The sequence below is a fragment of the Ursus arctos genome, unplaced genomic scaffold, assembly GCF_023065955.2.
Source record: "Ursus arctos isolate Adak ecotype North America unplaced genomic scaffold, UrsArc2.0 scaffold_23, whole genome shotgun sequence".
NCBI lineage: Eukaryota > Metazoa > Chordata > Mammalia > Carnivora > Ursidae > Ursus > Ursus arctos.
This window is the reverse complement of record NW_026622908.1, coordinates 46473367-46491334: the sequence shown is the minus strand read 5'-3', so window position 1 is coordinate 46491334 and position 17968 is coordinate 46473367. Positions and strand designations below refer to the sequence as shown.

Sequence of the window (17968 nt, the reverse complement as noted above, 5' to 3'; positions counted from 1 at the left end):
GCCTTTGCCGTCCTGTAGGTCTCTGCCCTCGTTGGAATTACTTCTGTAACTGACGTTTAGCAGGGACCCACAGCTCATGGTTTTCTCGTACGGATGTCCAATTTGTCCCAGGGCCATTTATTGAAAAGAACATTCTTTCCCCAGTGGACTGAAACAGTGCATTTGTCATAAACCAAGTGACCACGCATATATGTATTTTCACCTTTGGGTGTTCCACTCTTTTCCACTGACGCACTCATCCGTCTAATCTAACGTCACCTTATTAATAGTGCGACCTAAGGCTGCCTCCGGTGATACCCAGCGTTCATCCCTGACGCTTGACAATGAGCCTTGAGCTCTGTCCTCCAACTTCGTTCTCCAAAATTGTCTTGTCTGCTCTTAGCTCTTTGCTTTTCCATAAATATTTTAGAATCAGCTTGAAATCCCCCCCCCAAAAATATTAAAAAAGAAAAGCATTCAGACACTGATTGGAGTCACATTGAATCCATAGCTCAAACTTAGCACCTTAGAAATGTTAAACCCTCCAACTTACGCACATTATATCCTGAATTAATTGAGGGCTTCTTTCCTTTCTTTCAGTAATGTTTGGTACTTTTCTGTGCAGAGACCTTGCTTGTCTCCAGTAGATTTATTCTCAGGCGTTTTATGGTTTTTGATGCTACTGTTATTGGTGTCTTTTTGTTTTATTCCCTACTTGTTACTAGCATATAGAAGTACCAATGATGTTTGTATGTTGTCTTTGAAACTGATGTTCTTGCTAAATTCATTTATTAGTCAAAGAGTTTATCTGAAGATTCTGAAGATTTTTTTTTAACATCTATGATTATGTCATTTGCAAGTAACAGTGGTTTTATTTTTACCCTGTCCCGTGATTCTGTCTTTCGTTTCCTTTTCCTTCCCTTGACACACTGGCTGAGACTATCAGGACAACATCAGGTAGAAAGGGAGACCAGGGACAACCCTGCATTTCTCCCTCTCTCGAAGGAAAGGCACCTAATATTTCACTGTTGAGTGTGACGTTTGCTCTCCTGGGTTTTGTCTTGTTTCATGTTTGTTTTCTACGTAATAGAATTCCCTTCTATTCCTGCTTTCCTTGGAGTCGGGTTTCTAATTAGGAAAGGCTCTTGAGTTTTATCAGATGTTTCTATGCATCTTTTGAATTGATTTTTTGTTTTTCCTTAGACTTATTCTGTTGACTTTATTCTGTGATTATAGAACAAATACAACTTATTCTTAACTTATTCTGTGGCCAGTTATGTGGGTTTATTTTCAGATGCTGATGCAGCCTTGGATAACTGAATTAAACCTCATCGTTCACATGTCTTTATAGACAGCATTGGGTTTAGTTTGTTGCTGTTACGGGCAGGACATTTGCCTCTGTGTTTACGAGAGAGATCAGCCAGTGATTTTTCCTTCTTGAAATATCCTGTCCGGTTTTGATATAAAGGCTATGCCGCGTCATAAAAATCCCCAAAAAGATTTATATAAATCCGGTATTGATTCTTCCTTCAATGTTAGAAGAATTTACTGGTAAAATCACCTAGACTTAAGGTTTTGTTAGTTTGCTTTGTGCAAACATCATTAAAATTCCTAATTTAATTTATGTGGTTAATATTGGGAAATCTGGATTTTTTTATTTCTTCTTATGTCTGCTTTTATATATTATGTTTAAGGAATTGATATATTTTAACCAAACTATCCAAATTACTTTTGTACATAATGTCCTCTGAATAGAGCTTTTAACTCCTGGGGTCTGTAAAGGTGTTCCGTTTCTGATGCCTGACATTGGTGATTTGCCTCCCCTCGTCCCCCAGTTACTCTTGCCAAAAGTTGTCAATTGCATTAGTTTCTTTAGAGAATCAAAATTTGGCTTTGTTGATGTTTTTAATGTAATGTTCATTTTTTTTATTTCATTGAGTTGTATTGTGTATTATCTCTTTCTATCTACTTTCTTTGAGTTTAATTTGTTTTTTTGTTGTTGTTTTTTTTAACTTCTTGAAAGAGAGTTTGGCCTCCCTCTTCTCTAATGTATACATTTAAGGTCATAGGTTTTCTCTAAGCACTTACTTCATGGTACCTCAACCAGTTATTTAGCTGTGATACATGACCTTTTTATTATTATCCAACTTAAAATACTTCCTGATTCTTATTAGATTTCTTCTTTGACCTTGGTTCATTTAGATTAATTTCTAAAACACTTAAGGATTTTCTAGTTTTTTTTTTAATCTTATTGATTTTAGTTTAATTTCATTGCAGTCAGAGAACATACATATATGATTGAATTTCTTTGAAATCTGTTGGAACTTGCTTTTAAAGCCCTGTGTATAGTCTGTTCAGGTAAGTGCTCCACGTGCGCTTGGAAAGCTTACGTACGCCTCAGCTACTGAGAGCCGTGTTCCATAAATGTCGATTAGGTCAAGTCGCTACTCATGTCGTCCAGATTGTCTCTCTGTTGATGGTTTGCCTACTTTTCTACCCGTTACTGACGGAAGTGTATTCAGATCTCCCACTGTGATTGTGCACGTTCTTTTTTACCTTTTCGTTCTGCCCGTTTTGCTTTATATATTTTAAGGTTATGTTTTTAGGTACATACAGATTGAGAATTGATATCTTCTTACCAGAGTGCCAGCGTTTTTAAATTATGAGATATCCGTCTTTGTCTATGGTTATATTTAAAGTTTACTTTGTATGATGCAGTTTCCCTACACCAGCTCCCCTTGGGCTACACCGTGATAGACATTTTGCTGTCAACCTTTCTATGTCTTTATATTTGTGTGAAGATTTATATATAGATTTATAAGCAACATCAAGTTGCCTTTTGAACCCTGTCTGACCGTGTCAATCCTTTCATTGATACGCTTTGTCCCCTTGTAGTGCACGCACTCTGCTGCCTTTCACTCATCCCTCCTTTGTCCCATCCCTTCTTTCTTATCTCCTTTCCTGCTCCTTCTGGATTAGTCAAATAGTGATCCTATTTCGTTTTTATTCTCTGTTAACTTGTTGCTTTTACATATTTTCATTATTCAATCAGTGGTTGACACCTTGACTCATTAGGGTCGACCTCAGATTAGCACTTCCACCATTTCCCCGACAGCACAATGTACTCGCAGCTGTGTGGCTCCGTCCGTGCTCTCTGACTCTTAACGCTGTTTTTATCACGCATTTCTGCTCTGCATATACAGAGGCAGGTATGTATAAGGTTTTAAGTCCATGCAGATTTAGGGTTGATATCTTTCTACCAAACCGACCATTGTTTAAAATTATGAAATACCCCTCTTTGTCTCTAGTAATGTTTCAACCTCATGAAGCATTACCATTACAGTCAATACAAATTTAAACTTTCTCATAAATCTGTCCTTTTATGTGTTCTTAACTCCTTCCTGTATTCTCATACTTCCTTCTGGGATCATTTTTCTCTGCCTGTCCCCTGAATCATTCTTCCAATGCAGTTCTCCTGGCAGTGAATTCTCTTGGTTTTGGTTTCAGCTTCTTTTTTTTTTTATTGTGGCAAAATATACATAACATAAAATGCAGCATCTTAACCATTTTTGTGCACAGCTCAGGGGCCCTAAGCACATTCACATGTTGCGTAGCCGTCCCCACCTTCTGTCTCCAGAAGCTTTTCATCTTGTGAAACTGAACCTCTGTCCCCATGAAACACTAACTCTCCATCCGCCTCCCCAGCCCCTGGCGCCCACCATCCTGCTGTCTGTCCCCATGAATCTTGACGCCTCTGGGGACCTCATCTGAGTAGAATCCTACAGGATTTGCTTACTTTACTTTCTTCTTCATTTTTAAGGGTATATTGGATGGGTCTAGAATGCTAAGTTGGTAGTAATTTTCCTTGAGCACTTTAAAGATGTCACCTGGCAGGGTGCCTGGGTGGCTCAGTCGGTTAAGCATTTGCCTTCAGCTCAGGTCATGATCTCAGGGTCCTGGGACTGAGGCCCGTGTCAGGCTCTCTGTTCAGGAGACCCTGCTTCTCCCTCTTCCTTTGCTCTTCCCCACTTCATGCTTTCTCTCTCTCTCTGTATATATAAAGAAAGAAAGAAAATCTTAAAAAAAAAAAAAAAGATGTCACCTGGCTTTTATCTTTTCTGTTGAAAAGCCAGTCATCAGGATAATGTGTCCTTGTCCCCATCCCCTCCTTCATTCCTTCTGTGACATTCTCCGTGCCTTTAGTCTCGGCAGTGTTACTCTGATAAGCCTGGGGATCCAAAGAGCTACTTGCATCTGCGGCCTGATGTCTTCCATCATTTTTGGAAAATTCTCAGCCACTGAGCCTCCCTTTCTTCTCCTCTCCTTCTGGGATTCCACGTGTGTAGGAATGCTATCTCCCACATCTTGCGTTTTTTCTGTAAGTTTCATTCTGTTTTGTCTCCATGCCCCCACCCGGCAATTCCCTTCCACTCCACATGCATTCCTTTCTTGCACGTCTCCTCTGCTATCAAATTCATCTGCTGCATTCTTAATTTCCATTATTGTCCTTTATGTTCTAGAATTTCCATTTTATTATTTTTAATACAGATTTTATTTCTCGGGTGAAATACTCCATCTATCTTCCTGAACCCATTAATCATAGTTATTTTAAAGTCTTGATCTGAAAGCTCTGAAGCAAACCATAGCCACCGTTTGCTCGTGAGTCTGTGGGTCAGCATTTGGGCTGCTCGTCTGGGTGCTCTCAGCTCTCCTCCATGTTGCTCTTCCAGTAACCTGGCTCAGACACATCCGTGTGGCAGCAGCATTCTGACAGGACAACAGAGGGAGCTGCGAGGGCTCTTGTGACCACGGCTCAGACACATGGTCCGCTTCTGCCGTGGCGGGAATGGGCCCCAGCTCTTGCTCGGGGGGCTGCAAAAGATCTGTACCCAGCTTTGATCCACAACAGGCTGCCCTCAGGCCATAACATTTTACATTCCTCCCAGCGCAAAATTCACTCACCCCTCCAGGACACCGCAAAGTCTCACCGGTGACAGCATCATGCTCCAGGCCCATTATCTTAGGCTCTGCCATTTTGTCCCCAGCCTCTGCCCAATGCCTGGTCTCCAAAGCAACACCATGTGTTTGAGGATCTTGATATGACAGGACCCCCTGTGGGGTCCTAGCTTCTTTATCTGTCATCTGTTGCTGCCCAGTAAGCCACACCTAAATGTAGTGGCTTAAGACCACAGCTCGTGGTCTTGCTCACGATTCTACGGGTCAGCAATTTGGGGTCAGCTCTGTGGGGAGGCTGCCCTGCTGGCTCTGTGTGCGTGTTTGTGCAGATGCGCTCGTCTGGAGACCTACTGGGGCTGAATGGTCGGAGGTGGCCTTACTCACTTGTCTATTGACTGATATTGGCTCTTGGCTGGGGGCGCCTCTGTTCTCCATGCAGGCTCTCCAGCCACCCAGCTCAGGCGGGGTCACATGGCCACATTCCAAGAGCACATCAGTTATACACGGTGTGACTCCCCAGCATTCTTTTTGTCAGAGCAAATGTCAAGGTCAGCCCAAATTCAAGTAGTGGGAAAACCAGCTCTATCTCCTGATGGAGAAGCTACAAGCATTTGGGCCACTGAATCTGCCACACCTCGAGATCTGTTTCTGTGGTCTATTTTTTCCCTTGCCTTTCAAGTCTTTCCAGTGTAAAACTATGTGACGGCTCCATGATATTATCTCCCTACAGGTGATTTGCTTTTCCCCTGGTGTGTGAAAGGGGCGGGGCAGAACACTGTCCTGGCCGAGGTTTGGTCACGTGCAGTCTTGGCGGCCAAAGCCCCACCACTTCCATGTGGGTGTATTTCCTTCGAGACTTTTTTCTATGCATGTCATCGGTCATGTTTCCTTTTTGGTGTTTCTAGAAGGATCTTTGTTTCTAGAAGCATCTAGGTTTCTAGAAGGCACTTGGGAGGGGAGGCAATGCAACCTCCTGACAGAGTGACTCAGGTAGTAATTGTATCCGGTTAATTTGTCCTATAGCCCCCACATTTTCTGAGTGTGTGCCCATGTGTAGGGACATAGAATGTTCCACCTGAACGGGGCCTTGGGTGACCTCTGTTTGCGCTCCCTCCCCATTATACTGGTGAGGAGCCTGAAGGCCCAAGGGTGGAAAGAAGCTTCCGTGGTTCTGCTGTGCATGAGGGGCACTGCCCATGTGAACCCAGGACACTGACTCCGCACCGTTTCCCAGCAGCAGGCAAGCCAAGGGTCCTTCTGGGATCATCCCATTAATTAAAAGTCTCTTGCCTCCGGCCTGCCCTCCTCCCCCACCAATATGGAGCCTGGAAGTCCTCCATCCCGTGGGGCTGAACATTCTCCACGCCTCCGGAAGTGCTGGGCATGGGATGACAGTCGGGGGGCCACTCACGCCTCTTCTTTCTCCACCGCAGGCTGCGGGAGCACCACCGGGCCACCATCAAGGTCATTCGGCGCATGCAGTACTTTGTAGCCAAGAAGAAATTCCAGGTGAGTCCCACGCTAGGCCCTCCTGCCCTGGGCCAGCCCCGGAAGCCCCTCTCCCACCCACGGCAAAGCCTCCAAGGCCTCCACACCCCGCCATGCCCTAGACGCGACCCTTTACCCGCCAAATACCCCTGAACGACTTCACCACCCGTCTGTAAGACAGCACGCCCTGGAAGGACACGGCTCCAAGGTCCAGCCTAGAGCCAGATGCATGCAGAGCCTCAGGAGCTCACCCTTCTGTCCCCTAATTGACTGGCAGATGATGTGGGAGTGACGGGGAGGGCGCCAAGCCTGCCCTGCGTCACCTGGGCAGGAAGTGGGGTCCCCTCAACCCCAGAGCCCTGTCCCCCAGAGTCAGTCCTCTTCGCCCTGTTCTCCCTCCACCCCCAGTGGGAGTCAGAAGAACAGAAGGGTGGTCTGGCCCTGGCTGTGCCCAGGGGGCGGCCCGCCATTACAGGGAGAGGGAAGGGCTCCTCCGTTGGTGGGGCTGGAGCTGGAGGGTTGCTCTTCCCCATTCCCTTCCCGCCAGGGCCGGGTCTTCTGCAGCTGCCCCTCCGAGCCCCTGGAGCCGAAGGTCCCCAGAGAAAGCCAGCAGGCAGCAGGCTCAGCCCCTTCCTTCTGCTGTGGGGACAGTCCTTGGTCTGAGAAGGTCCCTGGCTCAGCCCTCACTCTGAGAGCATATCGACTTCAGAAACAGGGACCTCAGGGGTGCCCATCCTCCTTCCAGAAGTCCTGGCCACCAGTGCCTTTAAAAAGCAAGTGCCCGGTGGAATGGGGGTTGGGGGGCCCCGAGAGCAGTGGCAGCAGCTAGATCCCCGAGCGGGGAAGGTTGGGGGCTGACCCACTCACTTCCCCCACTGGTTCCGGCAAAACGGTGGCGAGAAACGGTGCCCCTGTGTCCTGCTCCAGGCTGTGTCTTCTGTGCCGGCGCTTCAGCAGAGCCCACACCCGCCGGGGCCACAGAGCCCAACTGGACTCAGACACCCACCCCAGGCAGCCCTGGGCCCGTCCCTTCCCATCTGTAGTGGGAACAAGAGACCGGAGTGAGACCGCGTCCTTGCATACCTCACGTGGCCTGGCCCGTGGCAGCCCTGGGGCAGCATCTGCCCCAGGGGGGACCACCATTGACACAAGCCTCCAGAGCGCCCCTCGCTGAGGCCCTCCCTGGCCACTGTGCTCCTCCCGCTGACAAGGGCCGCGTGCAGCCCCAGGCTCAGCGGCTGGTCGCTGTCTTGGGGCGGCTCGCACACCGTCCCTCGTGGCGCTCTGCGGCCCGTCTGCCTGATGCCTCCGGGCGGGGAGGCCCTTTACCACCAAACTGGGGCAAGTCGGGCTGAGGGTCCCACCGGGGCCTGGAACTTCTCATTGTCCAAACACACGAGGCATCTAAATGCCATTCTTGGCTGGCATCAGGTCTGCCTGGCGATATCCTGGGGAAAACATGGTGGCCCCAGACACGTAGAGTATCTGCAGTCCGTGGCCTGCCTTCCCTGAGGCCCTGGCGGCCCCGGCAGAGGGGCAGCTTGGGAGGGCGGGGAGCGGAGGGGTGCTGGAAGGGGAGGGGCCGGCTTCCCAGCAGCACCAGCACCTTCTTGGTGGGGAGGGGGCTGCAGGAACCCCCTGCAGGGGTCTGCTCTGGGCAGCACGGGGGAGGCCCTGGGAAGGGCCAGGATGTAGGGCCCTCACTGGAGAGCAGCCTGGCATTGACCGCTAAAACCCGACATCAACCTGGGAGAGCAGGGGCGTCAGTGGGGAATCTTCTAGGACAGGGATGTCCCCCTGCCTGAGAAGTCAGGCCAGTGGGGCTCCAGAGCGGGGCCCCGCAAGGCAGCCTGTAACCCGCCGCCTGAGGAGCAGCGGGCACAGGGGGGCTGTGCGGGGTGGACAGTGGGCTTGCAGGGCTTAGGGCACCCAGCACCGCCGGCAGAAACCTGAGGCTCCTGGCAGGCCCAGTTTGGGGTCATGTGGGCAGCTCCTGTCAGGACAGAGTTTGTCCTTGGCAGGTGGGTACCCACTGTGGCCAGAGCTGACTTGGGGAGCACCCCGTCCCTGAAATGCAGGCAGGAAAACTGCCCGCAGACATCAGCAGGGGCCCTGCACTTCCTTCCAGGCTGGGGTTCCCCTTTTCTGCCGCAGGACAGAGGCCAGGGTCCTGCGAGCAGCCTGGGAGGCCCTCAGAAGCAGGTCGGGCAAACCTACCTTCCCTGCTTTCTGCCCCATCCCTGCGCCCGAGACCCTCGGGGCCCTCAAATAAAGCAGGTGGGGCCCTTTGAGTGGAGATGTTCCTGAGAGCCTCCCCGTTCGCCCCGGTGGGGTCCGAGGCTCTCGAGGGAGGCGGGGGCCTGGGGCAGCCTCAGCCTCACCAGCTGGCCCTTGTCGCCAGAGGCGGCGTTCCACAGGGAGGAGGGACCCACGGGGGAGCAGCCGCAGAGGAGCGCCTGGCAGTGAGGAGCTCCACCCCAGGCCCAGCTGTCAGGGATGTCTTCCCTTCCCCCACAACAGCCTGTTTGTCTGTCTGCATGCACCCCGACCCCGCCCCCCGGCCTCAGGGGCTGCAGACGTGGCGGGTGGCCCCCTCCTGCCTCGCTGCCTGGCCGATAAGTGCCCGGCCGGCCGCCCCTGTGTCTGGCCAGAGGAGCCAGAGGCTCTTAGCCCTTCGAGTTTGCCTTGAACTCCCATGTCCACCGTCGGTCAGTCTGGACAGCCCTGCATTATCTTGGCTCATCTCAGGCTCCTGCTGCTGCCGCCAGAGGAAATGAGCTCTGGAGAGAAAGCTGAGATGGCTTCTCCCACGGGGCCCCAGGCAGCCCCTGCCAGAGGCCTCCAGGAGCGCGGACCAGGCCCTGGGGGACTAGCAGCAGCAAGATAAGTCTCAGGGCGCCTGGGGCCCCGCCGGGACGTGGTCCTGGGTGTCAGCCAGGCAGCACCGACCCTTCTGTGGTCTGCCCTCTGAGCGAGGGGAGGCAGAGCTCCCGAGCCCCACCCCAGAGCCGGTCCAGCAGCCACCCCTCTCCCGCAGACACACACGCTCGGCACGTGCTCACACCCCCCCCCTCGTGCACGCGCTCCTGCCTTCCCAGAGGCACGTGCTGCTCACCCAGAAGCTCCTGACCACGCAGGTGCCCACATTCACCTGCACTAATGGTCCTGCTCTCCAACCCCAGAAGCTCCTGACCACGCAGGTGCCCACATTCACCTGCACTAATGGTCCTGCTCTCCAGCCCCAGAAGCTCCTGACCACGCAGGTGCCCACATTCACCTGCACTAATGGTCCCTGCTCTCCAGCCCCAGAAGCTCCTGACCACGCAGGTGCCCGCATTCACCTGCACTAATGGTCCCTGCTCTCCAACCCCAGAAGCTCCTGACCACGCAGGTGCCCACATTCACCTGCACTAATTGTCCCTGCTCTCCAGCCTGTCCGGGAGCCCGGCCCACCCCGGGCCAGGCCCGCACCCCGCACCCCAGCCCAGACCTCGCTGGCATAGGCCTGACCCACAGAGCCCGAGGTCCACGGAAGGCACACTGTCCTGACCCAGGGCCACCATCCATGTGTGCACTGAGGAAGAGCTCCGACTACAGAAGGGAGGGGCGGGGCTCAGCACCCCCATCTTACAGAAGGAGAAACCAAGGTCTGGGGACGTTATCACTAGCCTGTCCCTAAGTGCTGCTGTATGACTGTCATTCCACTGACCGTGGGGGAGCCAGAGGGTCCGCCTCGAGTCCTCTCCCATGCCCGCCCCTCAGATCTCGAGACAGGCCTCAAATACGGCCCACAAGACGAGGCAGGTGGTTCTGCAGCCCAGCGTGGGCCCCAAGGGTGGCGAGTCCTCCTGTCGGGGTACAGCTGTGCTTTGGGGACGATCAGGTCAATGCCAGCCCTCCCCCACCGATCTCAGGGTCCTGATTCGGGGCCCAGAAAGGGGCTGCGTGTTGCCTGTGAGGGCCGAGGGCCCCACCTGGTGGGTCCTGTGGGGGGACAAGGACCCCCCCCTGGGCTTCTGGGGCCCAGCCCCTGGGAGGGAGGAGGCCTCTGCCTTGGACTTTCCTGAGTCCAGAATCCTAGCAGGGGAAGAGCCGGGACTCTGCCGAGTTGCCCGAGTGGACGGCAGAGCCCCTAGGCGCGTCAGAAGCACAGCCAGGAATCTGAAGAAGGTACCCTCCGGGGTACCCCATGTTTCTGGGAAAGCGGGGCTGGCCATGCCGTCAGACTAGGGGAGCCCCAGTCTCGGGGGAAGGGGGGCAGTGCAAGGAGCGGTAGGCTTCTGCTGGGCAGGGAGGACCTGTCCCCAGGGGCCCCCAGGGAGGAGACCCGGCCCAGACTCTCAGTGGGTCTCTGAACCTCGTTCCCCTGTGGCCTCCGCCCAAGCTCTCCGGCTTGCCTCAGGGCCTTTGCCCTCCCCAGCAAGGGGCGGTAACCCCAGGCTTGTTGCTAACCTGGACTCTTCAGTGCTGATGAGCTCTGCCTGGGCTCCACCCGACCAGGCGCCCCCATGGCCCCTTGGATAGAGGGGCTCTGTGTTCCCACGCAGCTCTGGCTGGCTTGTGTGGGTGAAGGGCCTTTGGGGCCATCAAACCCCCACTCAGCCAGCCTGCCACTCCCTGGGGGAGACCCTCGGCCCACGGGCTCCTGGGAACGGGGCCATAAATGTGGCTTGAGGTTTTGCTGACATCCTAAGAAGCCTCATTCTCTCTGGTGTGGTTTCTGGTGATTTCACCTGAGCCCCATATGCATTTATGGGCTCAGAGCTGGCGCCGAGCCGAGGTGCCTTGGGGTCAGCTGCCCTGCCCTGCGTGGCCCCCAGCCCACTGTGGGAGCATCCCCTCTGCCCTGGCAGCCTCAGAGCCCCAGCAGGCAGCCTGTCGCAAAGGCCAGGCACGACAGGCTGAGGCTGTCACCCAAGGTGCCTGCCTCTCCCCGACCCTGAGAACAGCGTGTGCGTCAGGGCTCAGCTTGGGGCCGGGAAGACAGTGGCTGCACAGAGCGGGGCCCCTTCTGGCCCGTCAGCTGGACGGGTTCTTCCCAAGAACAGGCTGGTAACCTGGAAAGGGGAAGCAGGCGGGGCCCTGTGGTGAGTGGGCAGGAAGCTAAGGCCCAGAGAGGCCAAGCCGCCAGCCCAGGATCCCCCAGCCGTAGCACCCAAGAACGGAGCGGCCAAGCTCGGGGCGGGGGGCACTGCGTGTGCTCTGGGCCAGGACAGCCCCGCAGCACCACGGGGGTACCTCCTTAAGTCCCCGAGAGGCAGGGAGGCAGCGCCCGTCCTCGTTTAGCGCCGGGCGCATAGGGCGCGGCACAGGGAGTGACCGTCGTTGTGTCCTGCAGCAAGCGCGGAAACCCTACGACGTGCGGGACGTCATCGAGCAGTACTCCCAGGGCCACCTGAACCTCATGGTGCGCATCAAAGAGCTGCAGAGAAGGTGAGCACGGGCCCCGCGGGCAGTCGGCGCGCACAGGGGGTGGGCCGGGGCCCCTCCCTTCCCACTCCGGCAGCACCAGCTCTGCCAGCTGCCCCCACAGAGCCATGGGTCACCCTCCTCGCCCGCCTCCTGCCGCACCACCTCGGAGGGAGGAGGGCCGGGCCCTGCCAGGGACACACCCACTGCCGGGCCCAGAGTCCTGCCCCCGGGCTGCCCGCCTGAGGCCTCCCGTCCTGGACCTGGAGCCAGGAGCCCTAACCAGCGGGAGACACCAGCGTCCAGCGTCCAGCCTGGCTAGCTTGTTCCCAGGGAAGCAGCTGGGTCCCTGGGGGCCTGCGCGGGCTCAGACCACTGGTCCCTCTATGGTGGGCTAGCCTGGGAACCTAACACCCCACCCCCCGACCCCGTGTCACAAGGTATGGCTGGGACACTGCCCCCGTCCTGACCACAACCAGACGCTCAGGCTGCCCCCCCCACCGTGGCCAACCCGCTGTAGGGACGTGAAGTCCACTCAGCTGGGCGACCAGGCCTCACCCTGGAAGGGCCCACCCACAGACCGGTCTCTCTGAGCATGGCTGAGGTGCCGGGCCTGGGCCTCTTCCAAAGCAATGACGGGACTCGGGGCAGTCCTGAGACCCTGCCCTGCCCAGGGAGGACTGCCTAAACACTGCCGCTTGCCTCCGAGCCCCCCACCCACACCCCCCAGTCGTACGGACCTCTGGGGCCCGGGAGGCCCATGGCAGGTTCATGGGGGACAGTGGCAGGTGTCCCCAGAAGGGGTGGGTGGCTTGTCGCCCTGCCAGGCACCTCACCTGTCCACCCACCAATGCGCTGGGTGTGTGTGTGGCGTCCAGGCCAAGCATGAGCTGGTGTCCATCTGTCTCCCTCCCTCCCAGGCTGGACCAGTCCATCGGGAAACCCTCCCTCTTCATCTCCGTCTCAGGTGGGTTTCCTCATCAAGACACTCTGCCTGCCCCAGACCCTTTGCCTCCCCTCCACCCGCCTCTCCCCATCAGAACAGGCCACCAAGGCCTTGGAAGTGCAGGACAGGTCGCACACGCCAGAGGGGGGCATTTGGCCCCCACCCTGAGCCAAGTGCCTAGGCATGTGCTTTACAGAGGAATTTTCAGGGAGTGCAGGATCCCTTTAAACGGTGGGCCTTTCTCGGCCCTCAGAGATCTCCGTGTGACCACCAGCGTCCCATGAGGGATGAGTAGCCAGCCCAGAGGGACGTGAGGGGCCAGCAGCAGCAGAGTGGGGGCCGTTCTCCAGCCCTGACCCCTCGTGTCCCCTGGACCAGAGCGACGGCCCCCTCCAGGGAGGACAGGGCCAGGCCAGTTCCTTGGGTCGCCCACCCCAAGTTCTGGTGGGAGCCGCGGCTCAGCAGGGGCCGGATGGCGCCGGGGGTGGGGGTGGGGGGAGCGCAGAATGTGCAGGCCCACGTCAGCAATCCGGCAGATTGTTCCAGACCACCGCAATAAAGCCAATATCGCGATAAAGCGGGTCTGAAGAATTTCAGGGCTTCCCAGAGCAGATAAAAGTTACGGTTACGCCATAGCGTCGTCCGCCGTGTGCAACAGCCCCGCGTCTGGAAAACCAACGCAGAGCTCACCCAAAAGGACTTTGTGGCTAGTCAGCGCCAACCGTCACCTGAGCTGCCAGGGGGCGCGGCTCGGATGACACGTCACCACAGCAAATAACGAGAGCGCTTGAACCGTGGCAAGAGTTACCAAAATGTGACACAGAGACAGGAAGTGAGCAAATGCTGTTGGGAAAAGGGCGCCCACAGGCTCGCCCGGTGCAGGGTCGCCACAGACCTTCCTTCCACCCGTCCAACAGGAACGCGGGGTGCGTGTGCACCACGCCCGCAGCCCCCCCGGGGTCATCCCCATCCTCCCGTGCCCAGCTCTCAGAGGCCCCGCCGGGCACCCTGCCCAGCCTACCCCTGCGCCTCCCGGGGTTCCCACCATGGAGGTGCTCACAGTGCAGACCTTTGACCTCCAGCCGCCACCCCGCCCCGTCACCCGTCCCTCCAAGCCCCCCCCCCCCCGCGCACACATCCCTGATTTGGGTGCTCTACCCCGCAGAGAAGAGCAAGGACCGCGGCAGCAACACCATCGGGGCCCGTCTGAACCGGGTGGAAGACAAGGTAGGCGCGAGCGTCCCGGGCCACACAGGCTCTGATGACGGTCATGGTCCTTAGGGCGGTGCCGCCGCAGCCCTTGACTCTCCTACCTGCATCCTGAGCCCGTGTGCGGGTCCCCCTGCCCCCCAGTCCGTGCTCAGGGTGCTTCATATGGCCAGGGTCTCCCTGAGCTGAGGTTCACGTCCACTCCCCCACACGAAGTGGGCATCGGTCCCTTGGGACCTGGTTTGTAGGACATCTGGCAAGTGGCGTCTTTACTGACAGTGGTGCCCCGTGCCCCCAGATCCCTCTCTGGAGTGGCTGAGGCCGCCCAGGGCACGGTGGGATGGGCAGTGCCGTCTACACCGCCGCATGCGCTCAGGGAGGTCAGAGGGGCTGAGAGTGGCACAAGGGAGCGTCAGGGTGCGTCTGCGGGGAGGTGGGGCTGCGGGCTCAAGGACCCTCCAGCGTAGGGTGCAGACTGTGCTGGGAGGGGTGCCGTGCCAGCCAAGGCCCCGCCGGGTATCCAGGTGGGACGCGGGGCCTGCGGTCCCCCCTCCGCGGCAAGGTCCGTGCTCCCTCTGCTCAAGCACGGGCCCCTCGGCAGGCACAGCCTCGGCCCCCGGGTGCCCCACGCCTCTGGCAGGCTTGTGGGCCTCTCAGCGCGGGAACCTCTTCCCGTGGTGTCCTGGGGGCCGAGGGGGCCTTTCTCAAGCTTGGGCCCACCCTGTGAAGTCTCTGTGGTTTGGAGGGGCTGTTATCTTGCCCGACAGCTCGTCCGTCTACACGGGCTTTATCTGAAAGTAGCTGGGAGACTAAAAATAGAGGGATTTCGTTGGGCAGGGCCTGTGTCTGCCGCTCGGTTTCCCTGGCAACGCCGGGCTCTGGCCCACTTCCATCCCCACTGAAGCTGGGCAGGCAGGGCAGGGGCGCAGCCCCCGTGCCCACCTCCCCCCCCAGCCTGGGCCCCGGCGTCCTGCATCGTCCCCTCCACACCTGCACCACCAGCCCTGGCCTGGCCGTGGGGCCACGACATGGGACGGGATCAGGCAGAGAGAGGGAAGGCCGCTGTCCGGGTGCCCATGGGGTCCTCACTTCGGGCCCGGCCAGCTGAGACTGTGTGACAGCAACACGTGGCCCGCCGGAGGGCCTGGCCCGCTGGGCAGTGCGGGCCCAAGCCAGGCTGGTGCCTGGCCTGCTCTCCGGCAGACGGCCCGGTGCCAGATGTCCCTGTGGGGCAGGATGAGAGGAGGGGAGGTGGCATCCCAGGCGGCGGTATCAGAGGCCGGGGATCCTCCTCTGAGCGAGGTGTAGCCTCGGCACGTGCTCCCCTCAGTGCCTGGGGCCAGGGGCTGCGGGCTGCCATGACCCGCTCGGAGCAGCTGGTGGCCACCCCCGTCCGGCAGGCCGGGCACCCTGTGGGGGGGCTTCCAGACATCAGAGGAAGCCGAGGTAGAGTGGGGAATAGACCCAGGCCCCTCTCTCCAACCTCCTCACCCCCAGCCCCGGAACCCTGGCCCAGGAGCTTTTGCCGACTGGCCCCCACGGCTGACGGGAGTCATGGCAGCCCCTGGGTGCACGGGCCTCCCTGCCCCCAGCCACCAAGTGGCCCCTGCTGTGCCAGCTTCCAGATGCGGTGCCCTCTCCTTGACCCCCGGCCCTGCTGTTCTAGAGCTTTCTTACGGCTCTGCCCACGGCCTCTCAGGGCAGGCCACCCCTGAAGCTCAGCCTAGAGCCTGGTTTCCTCTGGGGGGGTGGGCAGGGGCAGGGTCTCCTGCAGCGGCGCCCCTCTCCAGGCCAGAGGAGCAACATCCAGCTACCTGCGGGGGTCTGACCACCAGGATGGCCCGGCTGGCCACAGTCAGTGCGGCGGGCTGAGGTGGGGCCCACGCTGGCCTCTGGGATGCGGAATTACGTGCGTGCCCTCCTTCAGAGCTGAACAACAAAGGGAAGTGTTTTCCGGAGTCCCTGATCCCTGGGGGCAAGGTTTGGGAACAAAGCCGCCCCCCCCCCCACCGGTGGCCTCGGCACTAGGAAGGGGGCCACCACTGGGCAGTGAGGGCTCTGGGACGTCCACACGCTCGGTGACTGGGGAGACTGTGTCTGCGCCCTCTCCGTCCCCTCCTGCTGTGAGGAACCGGTGCGCTGAGAGCTGCACCCAGCTGCGCGCGGTCTCCAAGGTAGTGTGCGAGCCCGTGCTCCGTGCCCGATCGCCGCCCCCCGCGGGCCCTCGAGGTGCTGGCAGAGACGGACCCAGCCTGCCCCGGCCCTCCTCCACTGCTGGCCCGCGCCCCCTCGGCAACAGACCCTGGGAAAGGGCCTGGCCAGGTCCAGAGGGCACGGTGGCACGTCCCGGGCCCCACATTATCACAGTTATCACTGGGGCCATCGGGACCATAAACAAGCCCCGAGCAATCCTGCTGACTGCGGGAAGCCGGAGGCAGGAAATCCAGCCGCCACCAGCCCTCGGAGCCCAGCAGGCCTGCAGCAGTGCCCGCCGGCCAGAGTCCCCGGGCCTCCCCGACCCCCGCTGGCCTGGCCATGGGTGGGAATGGAGCCTGGCCCTCACGCTGGGTCCGATGGTGCTCCCACCCCACGCGCACTCACTCAGCTGCGGGACACGGGCTCGGAGAGGAGGGGGAGAAGGACACTGGGGGTGCGCAGCAGCTGGCCCCCCTTCCCAGGAACAGATCTGTCCTGAGGAGCAGGGGGCTGGGGTGTTCACTTGCAGGAGCTTCCAGGGAAATCTAGGTCGGCGTGTCCTGTAAGGAGCCCCCTCCCCTTATGTCCAGGCCAGGGGCCACAGTGGGGACAAGGGTCCCACGTACTTCCCGCTCACAGCTCCTGCGTGCCAGAGGGCTTCTCTCCACCTCAGTTCCCCCAACCACCTATGGCCTCTGCTGGGGCCAGCTCTTCACCTGACCAGCTGCGTGACCTTGGGCAACGGCTCAGCCTCTCTGGGGCTCCGTTTCCCCCACGCGTAGGGAAGGATTTATTTGGGCAAATGAAAGTCCTTCCTTCCCAGAATAAGGACAACGGAAGGAGCACGTGGCGGCTCTGGTGACAGAAGCGTGTGGGGGCGCGGCCCGTGCCTTTTTCTCTCGCTGCTAAAGGGAGGCCGGCGGGCATGCAAGCTGTGGGGCAGGAAAGCTGGTTTTGCTCTTCACACTCCGAACCCCTGGAGCAAGGTGGGCCTCCGCAGCCAGGCCGGGCCAGGCACCAGGGCGTTAGGTACCCCAGGAACAGCGGGTGGGGCGGCAGCAGCGTGGAGGGCCAAGCGGGGGCCCGGGGATGGGGGGCAGGCGGCCCAGAGGCCGCGCCGGCCAGAGCAGCGGCACAGATTAGGACAGAGGGGTCTGGCCAAGCCCCAGAACAGGAGTCCTGAGAACATGGGCCCCTGCCCAGCCCCCATCCCGGCCCCCGGCCCCCGGCCCCGCGAGGGCTGCTCGGGAGGCAGGCGTCCCCTTGGCTTTCTGGGGACGCCACAGAGAAGACTGCTCCAACCTTCCGCCCCCGTGCATATTCTTAGCTCAGTGCCCAGGACAGGCTGCAGGGCTGATGTTGGGCCCTGTTTATTTTGCAAACTCAGCTCATACTGCTTTTGCTGATAGGACCACAGTGGGCTGGGAGGGTTTCTTTCTTCTCTGTTTTTGCCGGAAATGTTCATGGCTTAGACGCAGGGAAGGCCTGGGTTTGCAGGCCCCAGCTCAGTGGGCGTGGGTGGGAAGGGGCCTCCCTACCCCCACCATCTGACACTCACTCCTTCCGCAGCCTCCTGTCCTGGAACCCTGGCCAGGCACCACCTTTCTCTGGACCCAAATGTCCCTAGCCCAGGAGTCCCCCCAACACCCTGCCCACAGCACACCGGCCCTGGACCCCTCTACTGAGCACACGTTTCCCCTCCCCTTGGACCAGACAAGCACAGTTACCCAAGACCTGGCATCCGCCCCAGGCATGGCTCCTCCTGCTCTGTCCCCAGCCCAGAGA

At 58.1% G+C, this 17968-nt stretch overlaps 1 protein-coding gene across 1 annotated transcript in view; it reads left to right on the top strand.

Moving 5' to 3' along the window:
- KCNQ1 (potassium voltage-gated channel subfamily Q member 1) overlaps window positions 1-15647 on the top strand; it is a 250657-nt gene extending 235010 nt beyond the window's left edge. The window contains exons 12-15 of the mRNA XM_057317211.1: window positions 6369-6444; window positions 11762-11856; window positions 12753-12799; window positions 13944-15647. Coding sequence (XP_057173194.1) covers window positions 6369-6444; window positions 11762-11856; window positions 12753-12799; window positions 13944-14059 — 334 coding nt within the window. The 3' untranslated portion in view covers window positions 14060-15647. The remainder of the gene's footprint in view (window positions 1-6368; window positions 6445-11761; window positions 11857-12752; window positions 12800-13943) is intronic.
- The last annotated feature ends 2321 nt before the right edge of the window (window positions 15648-17968 follow it).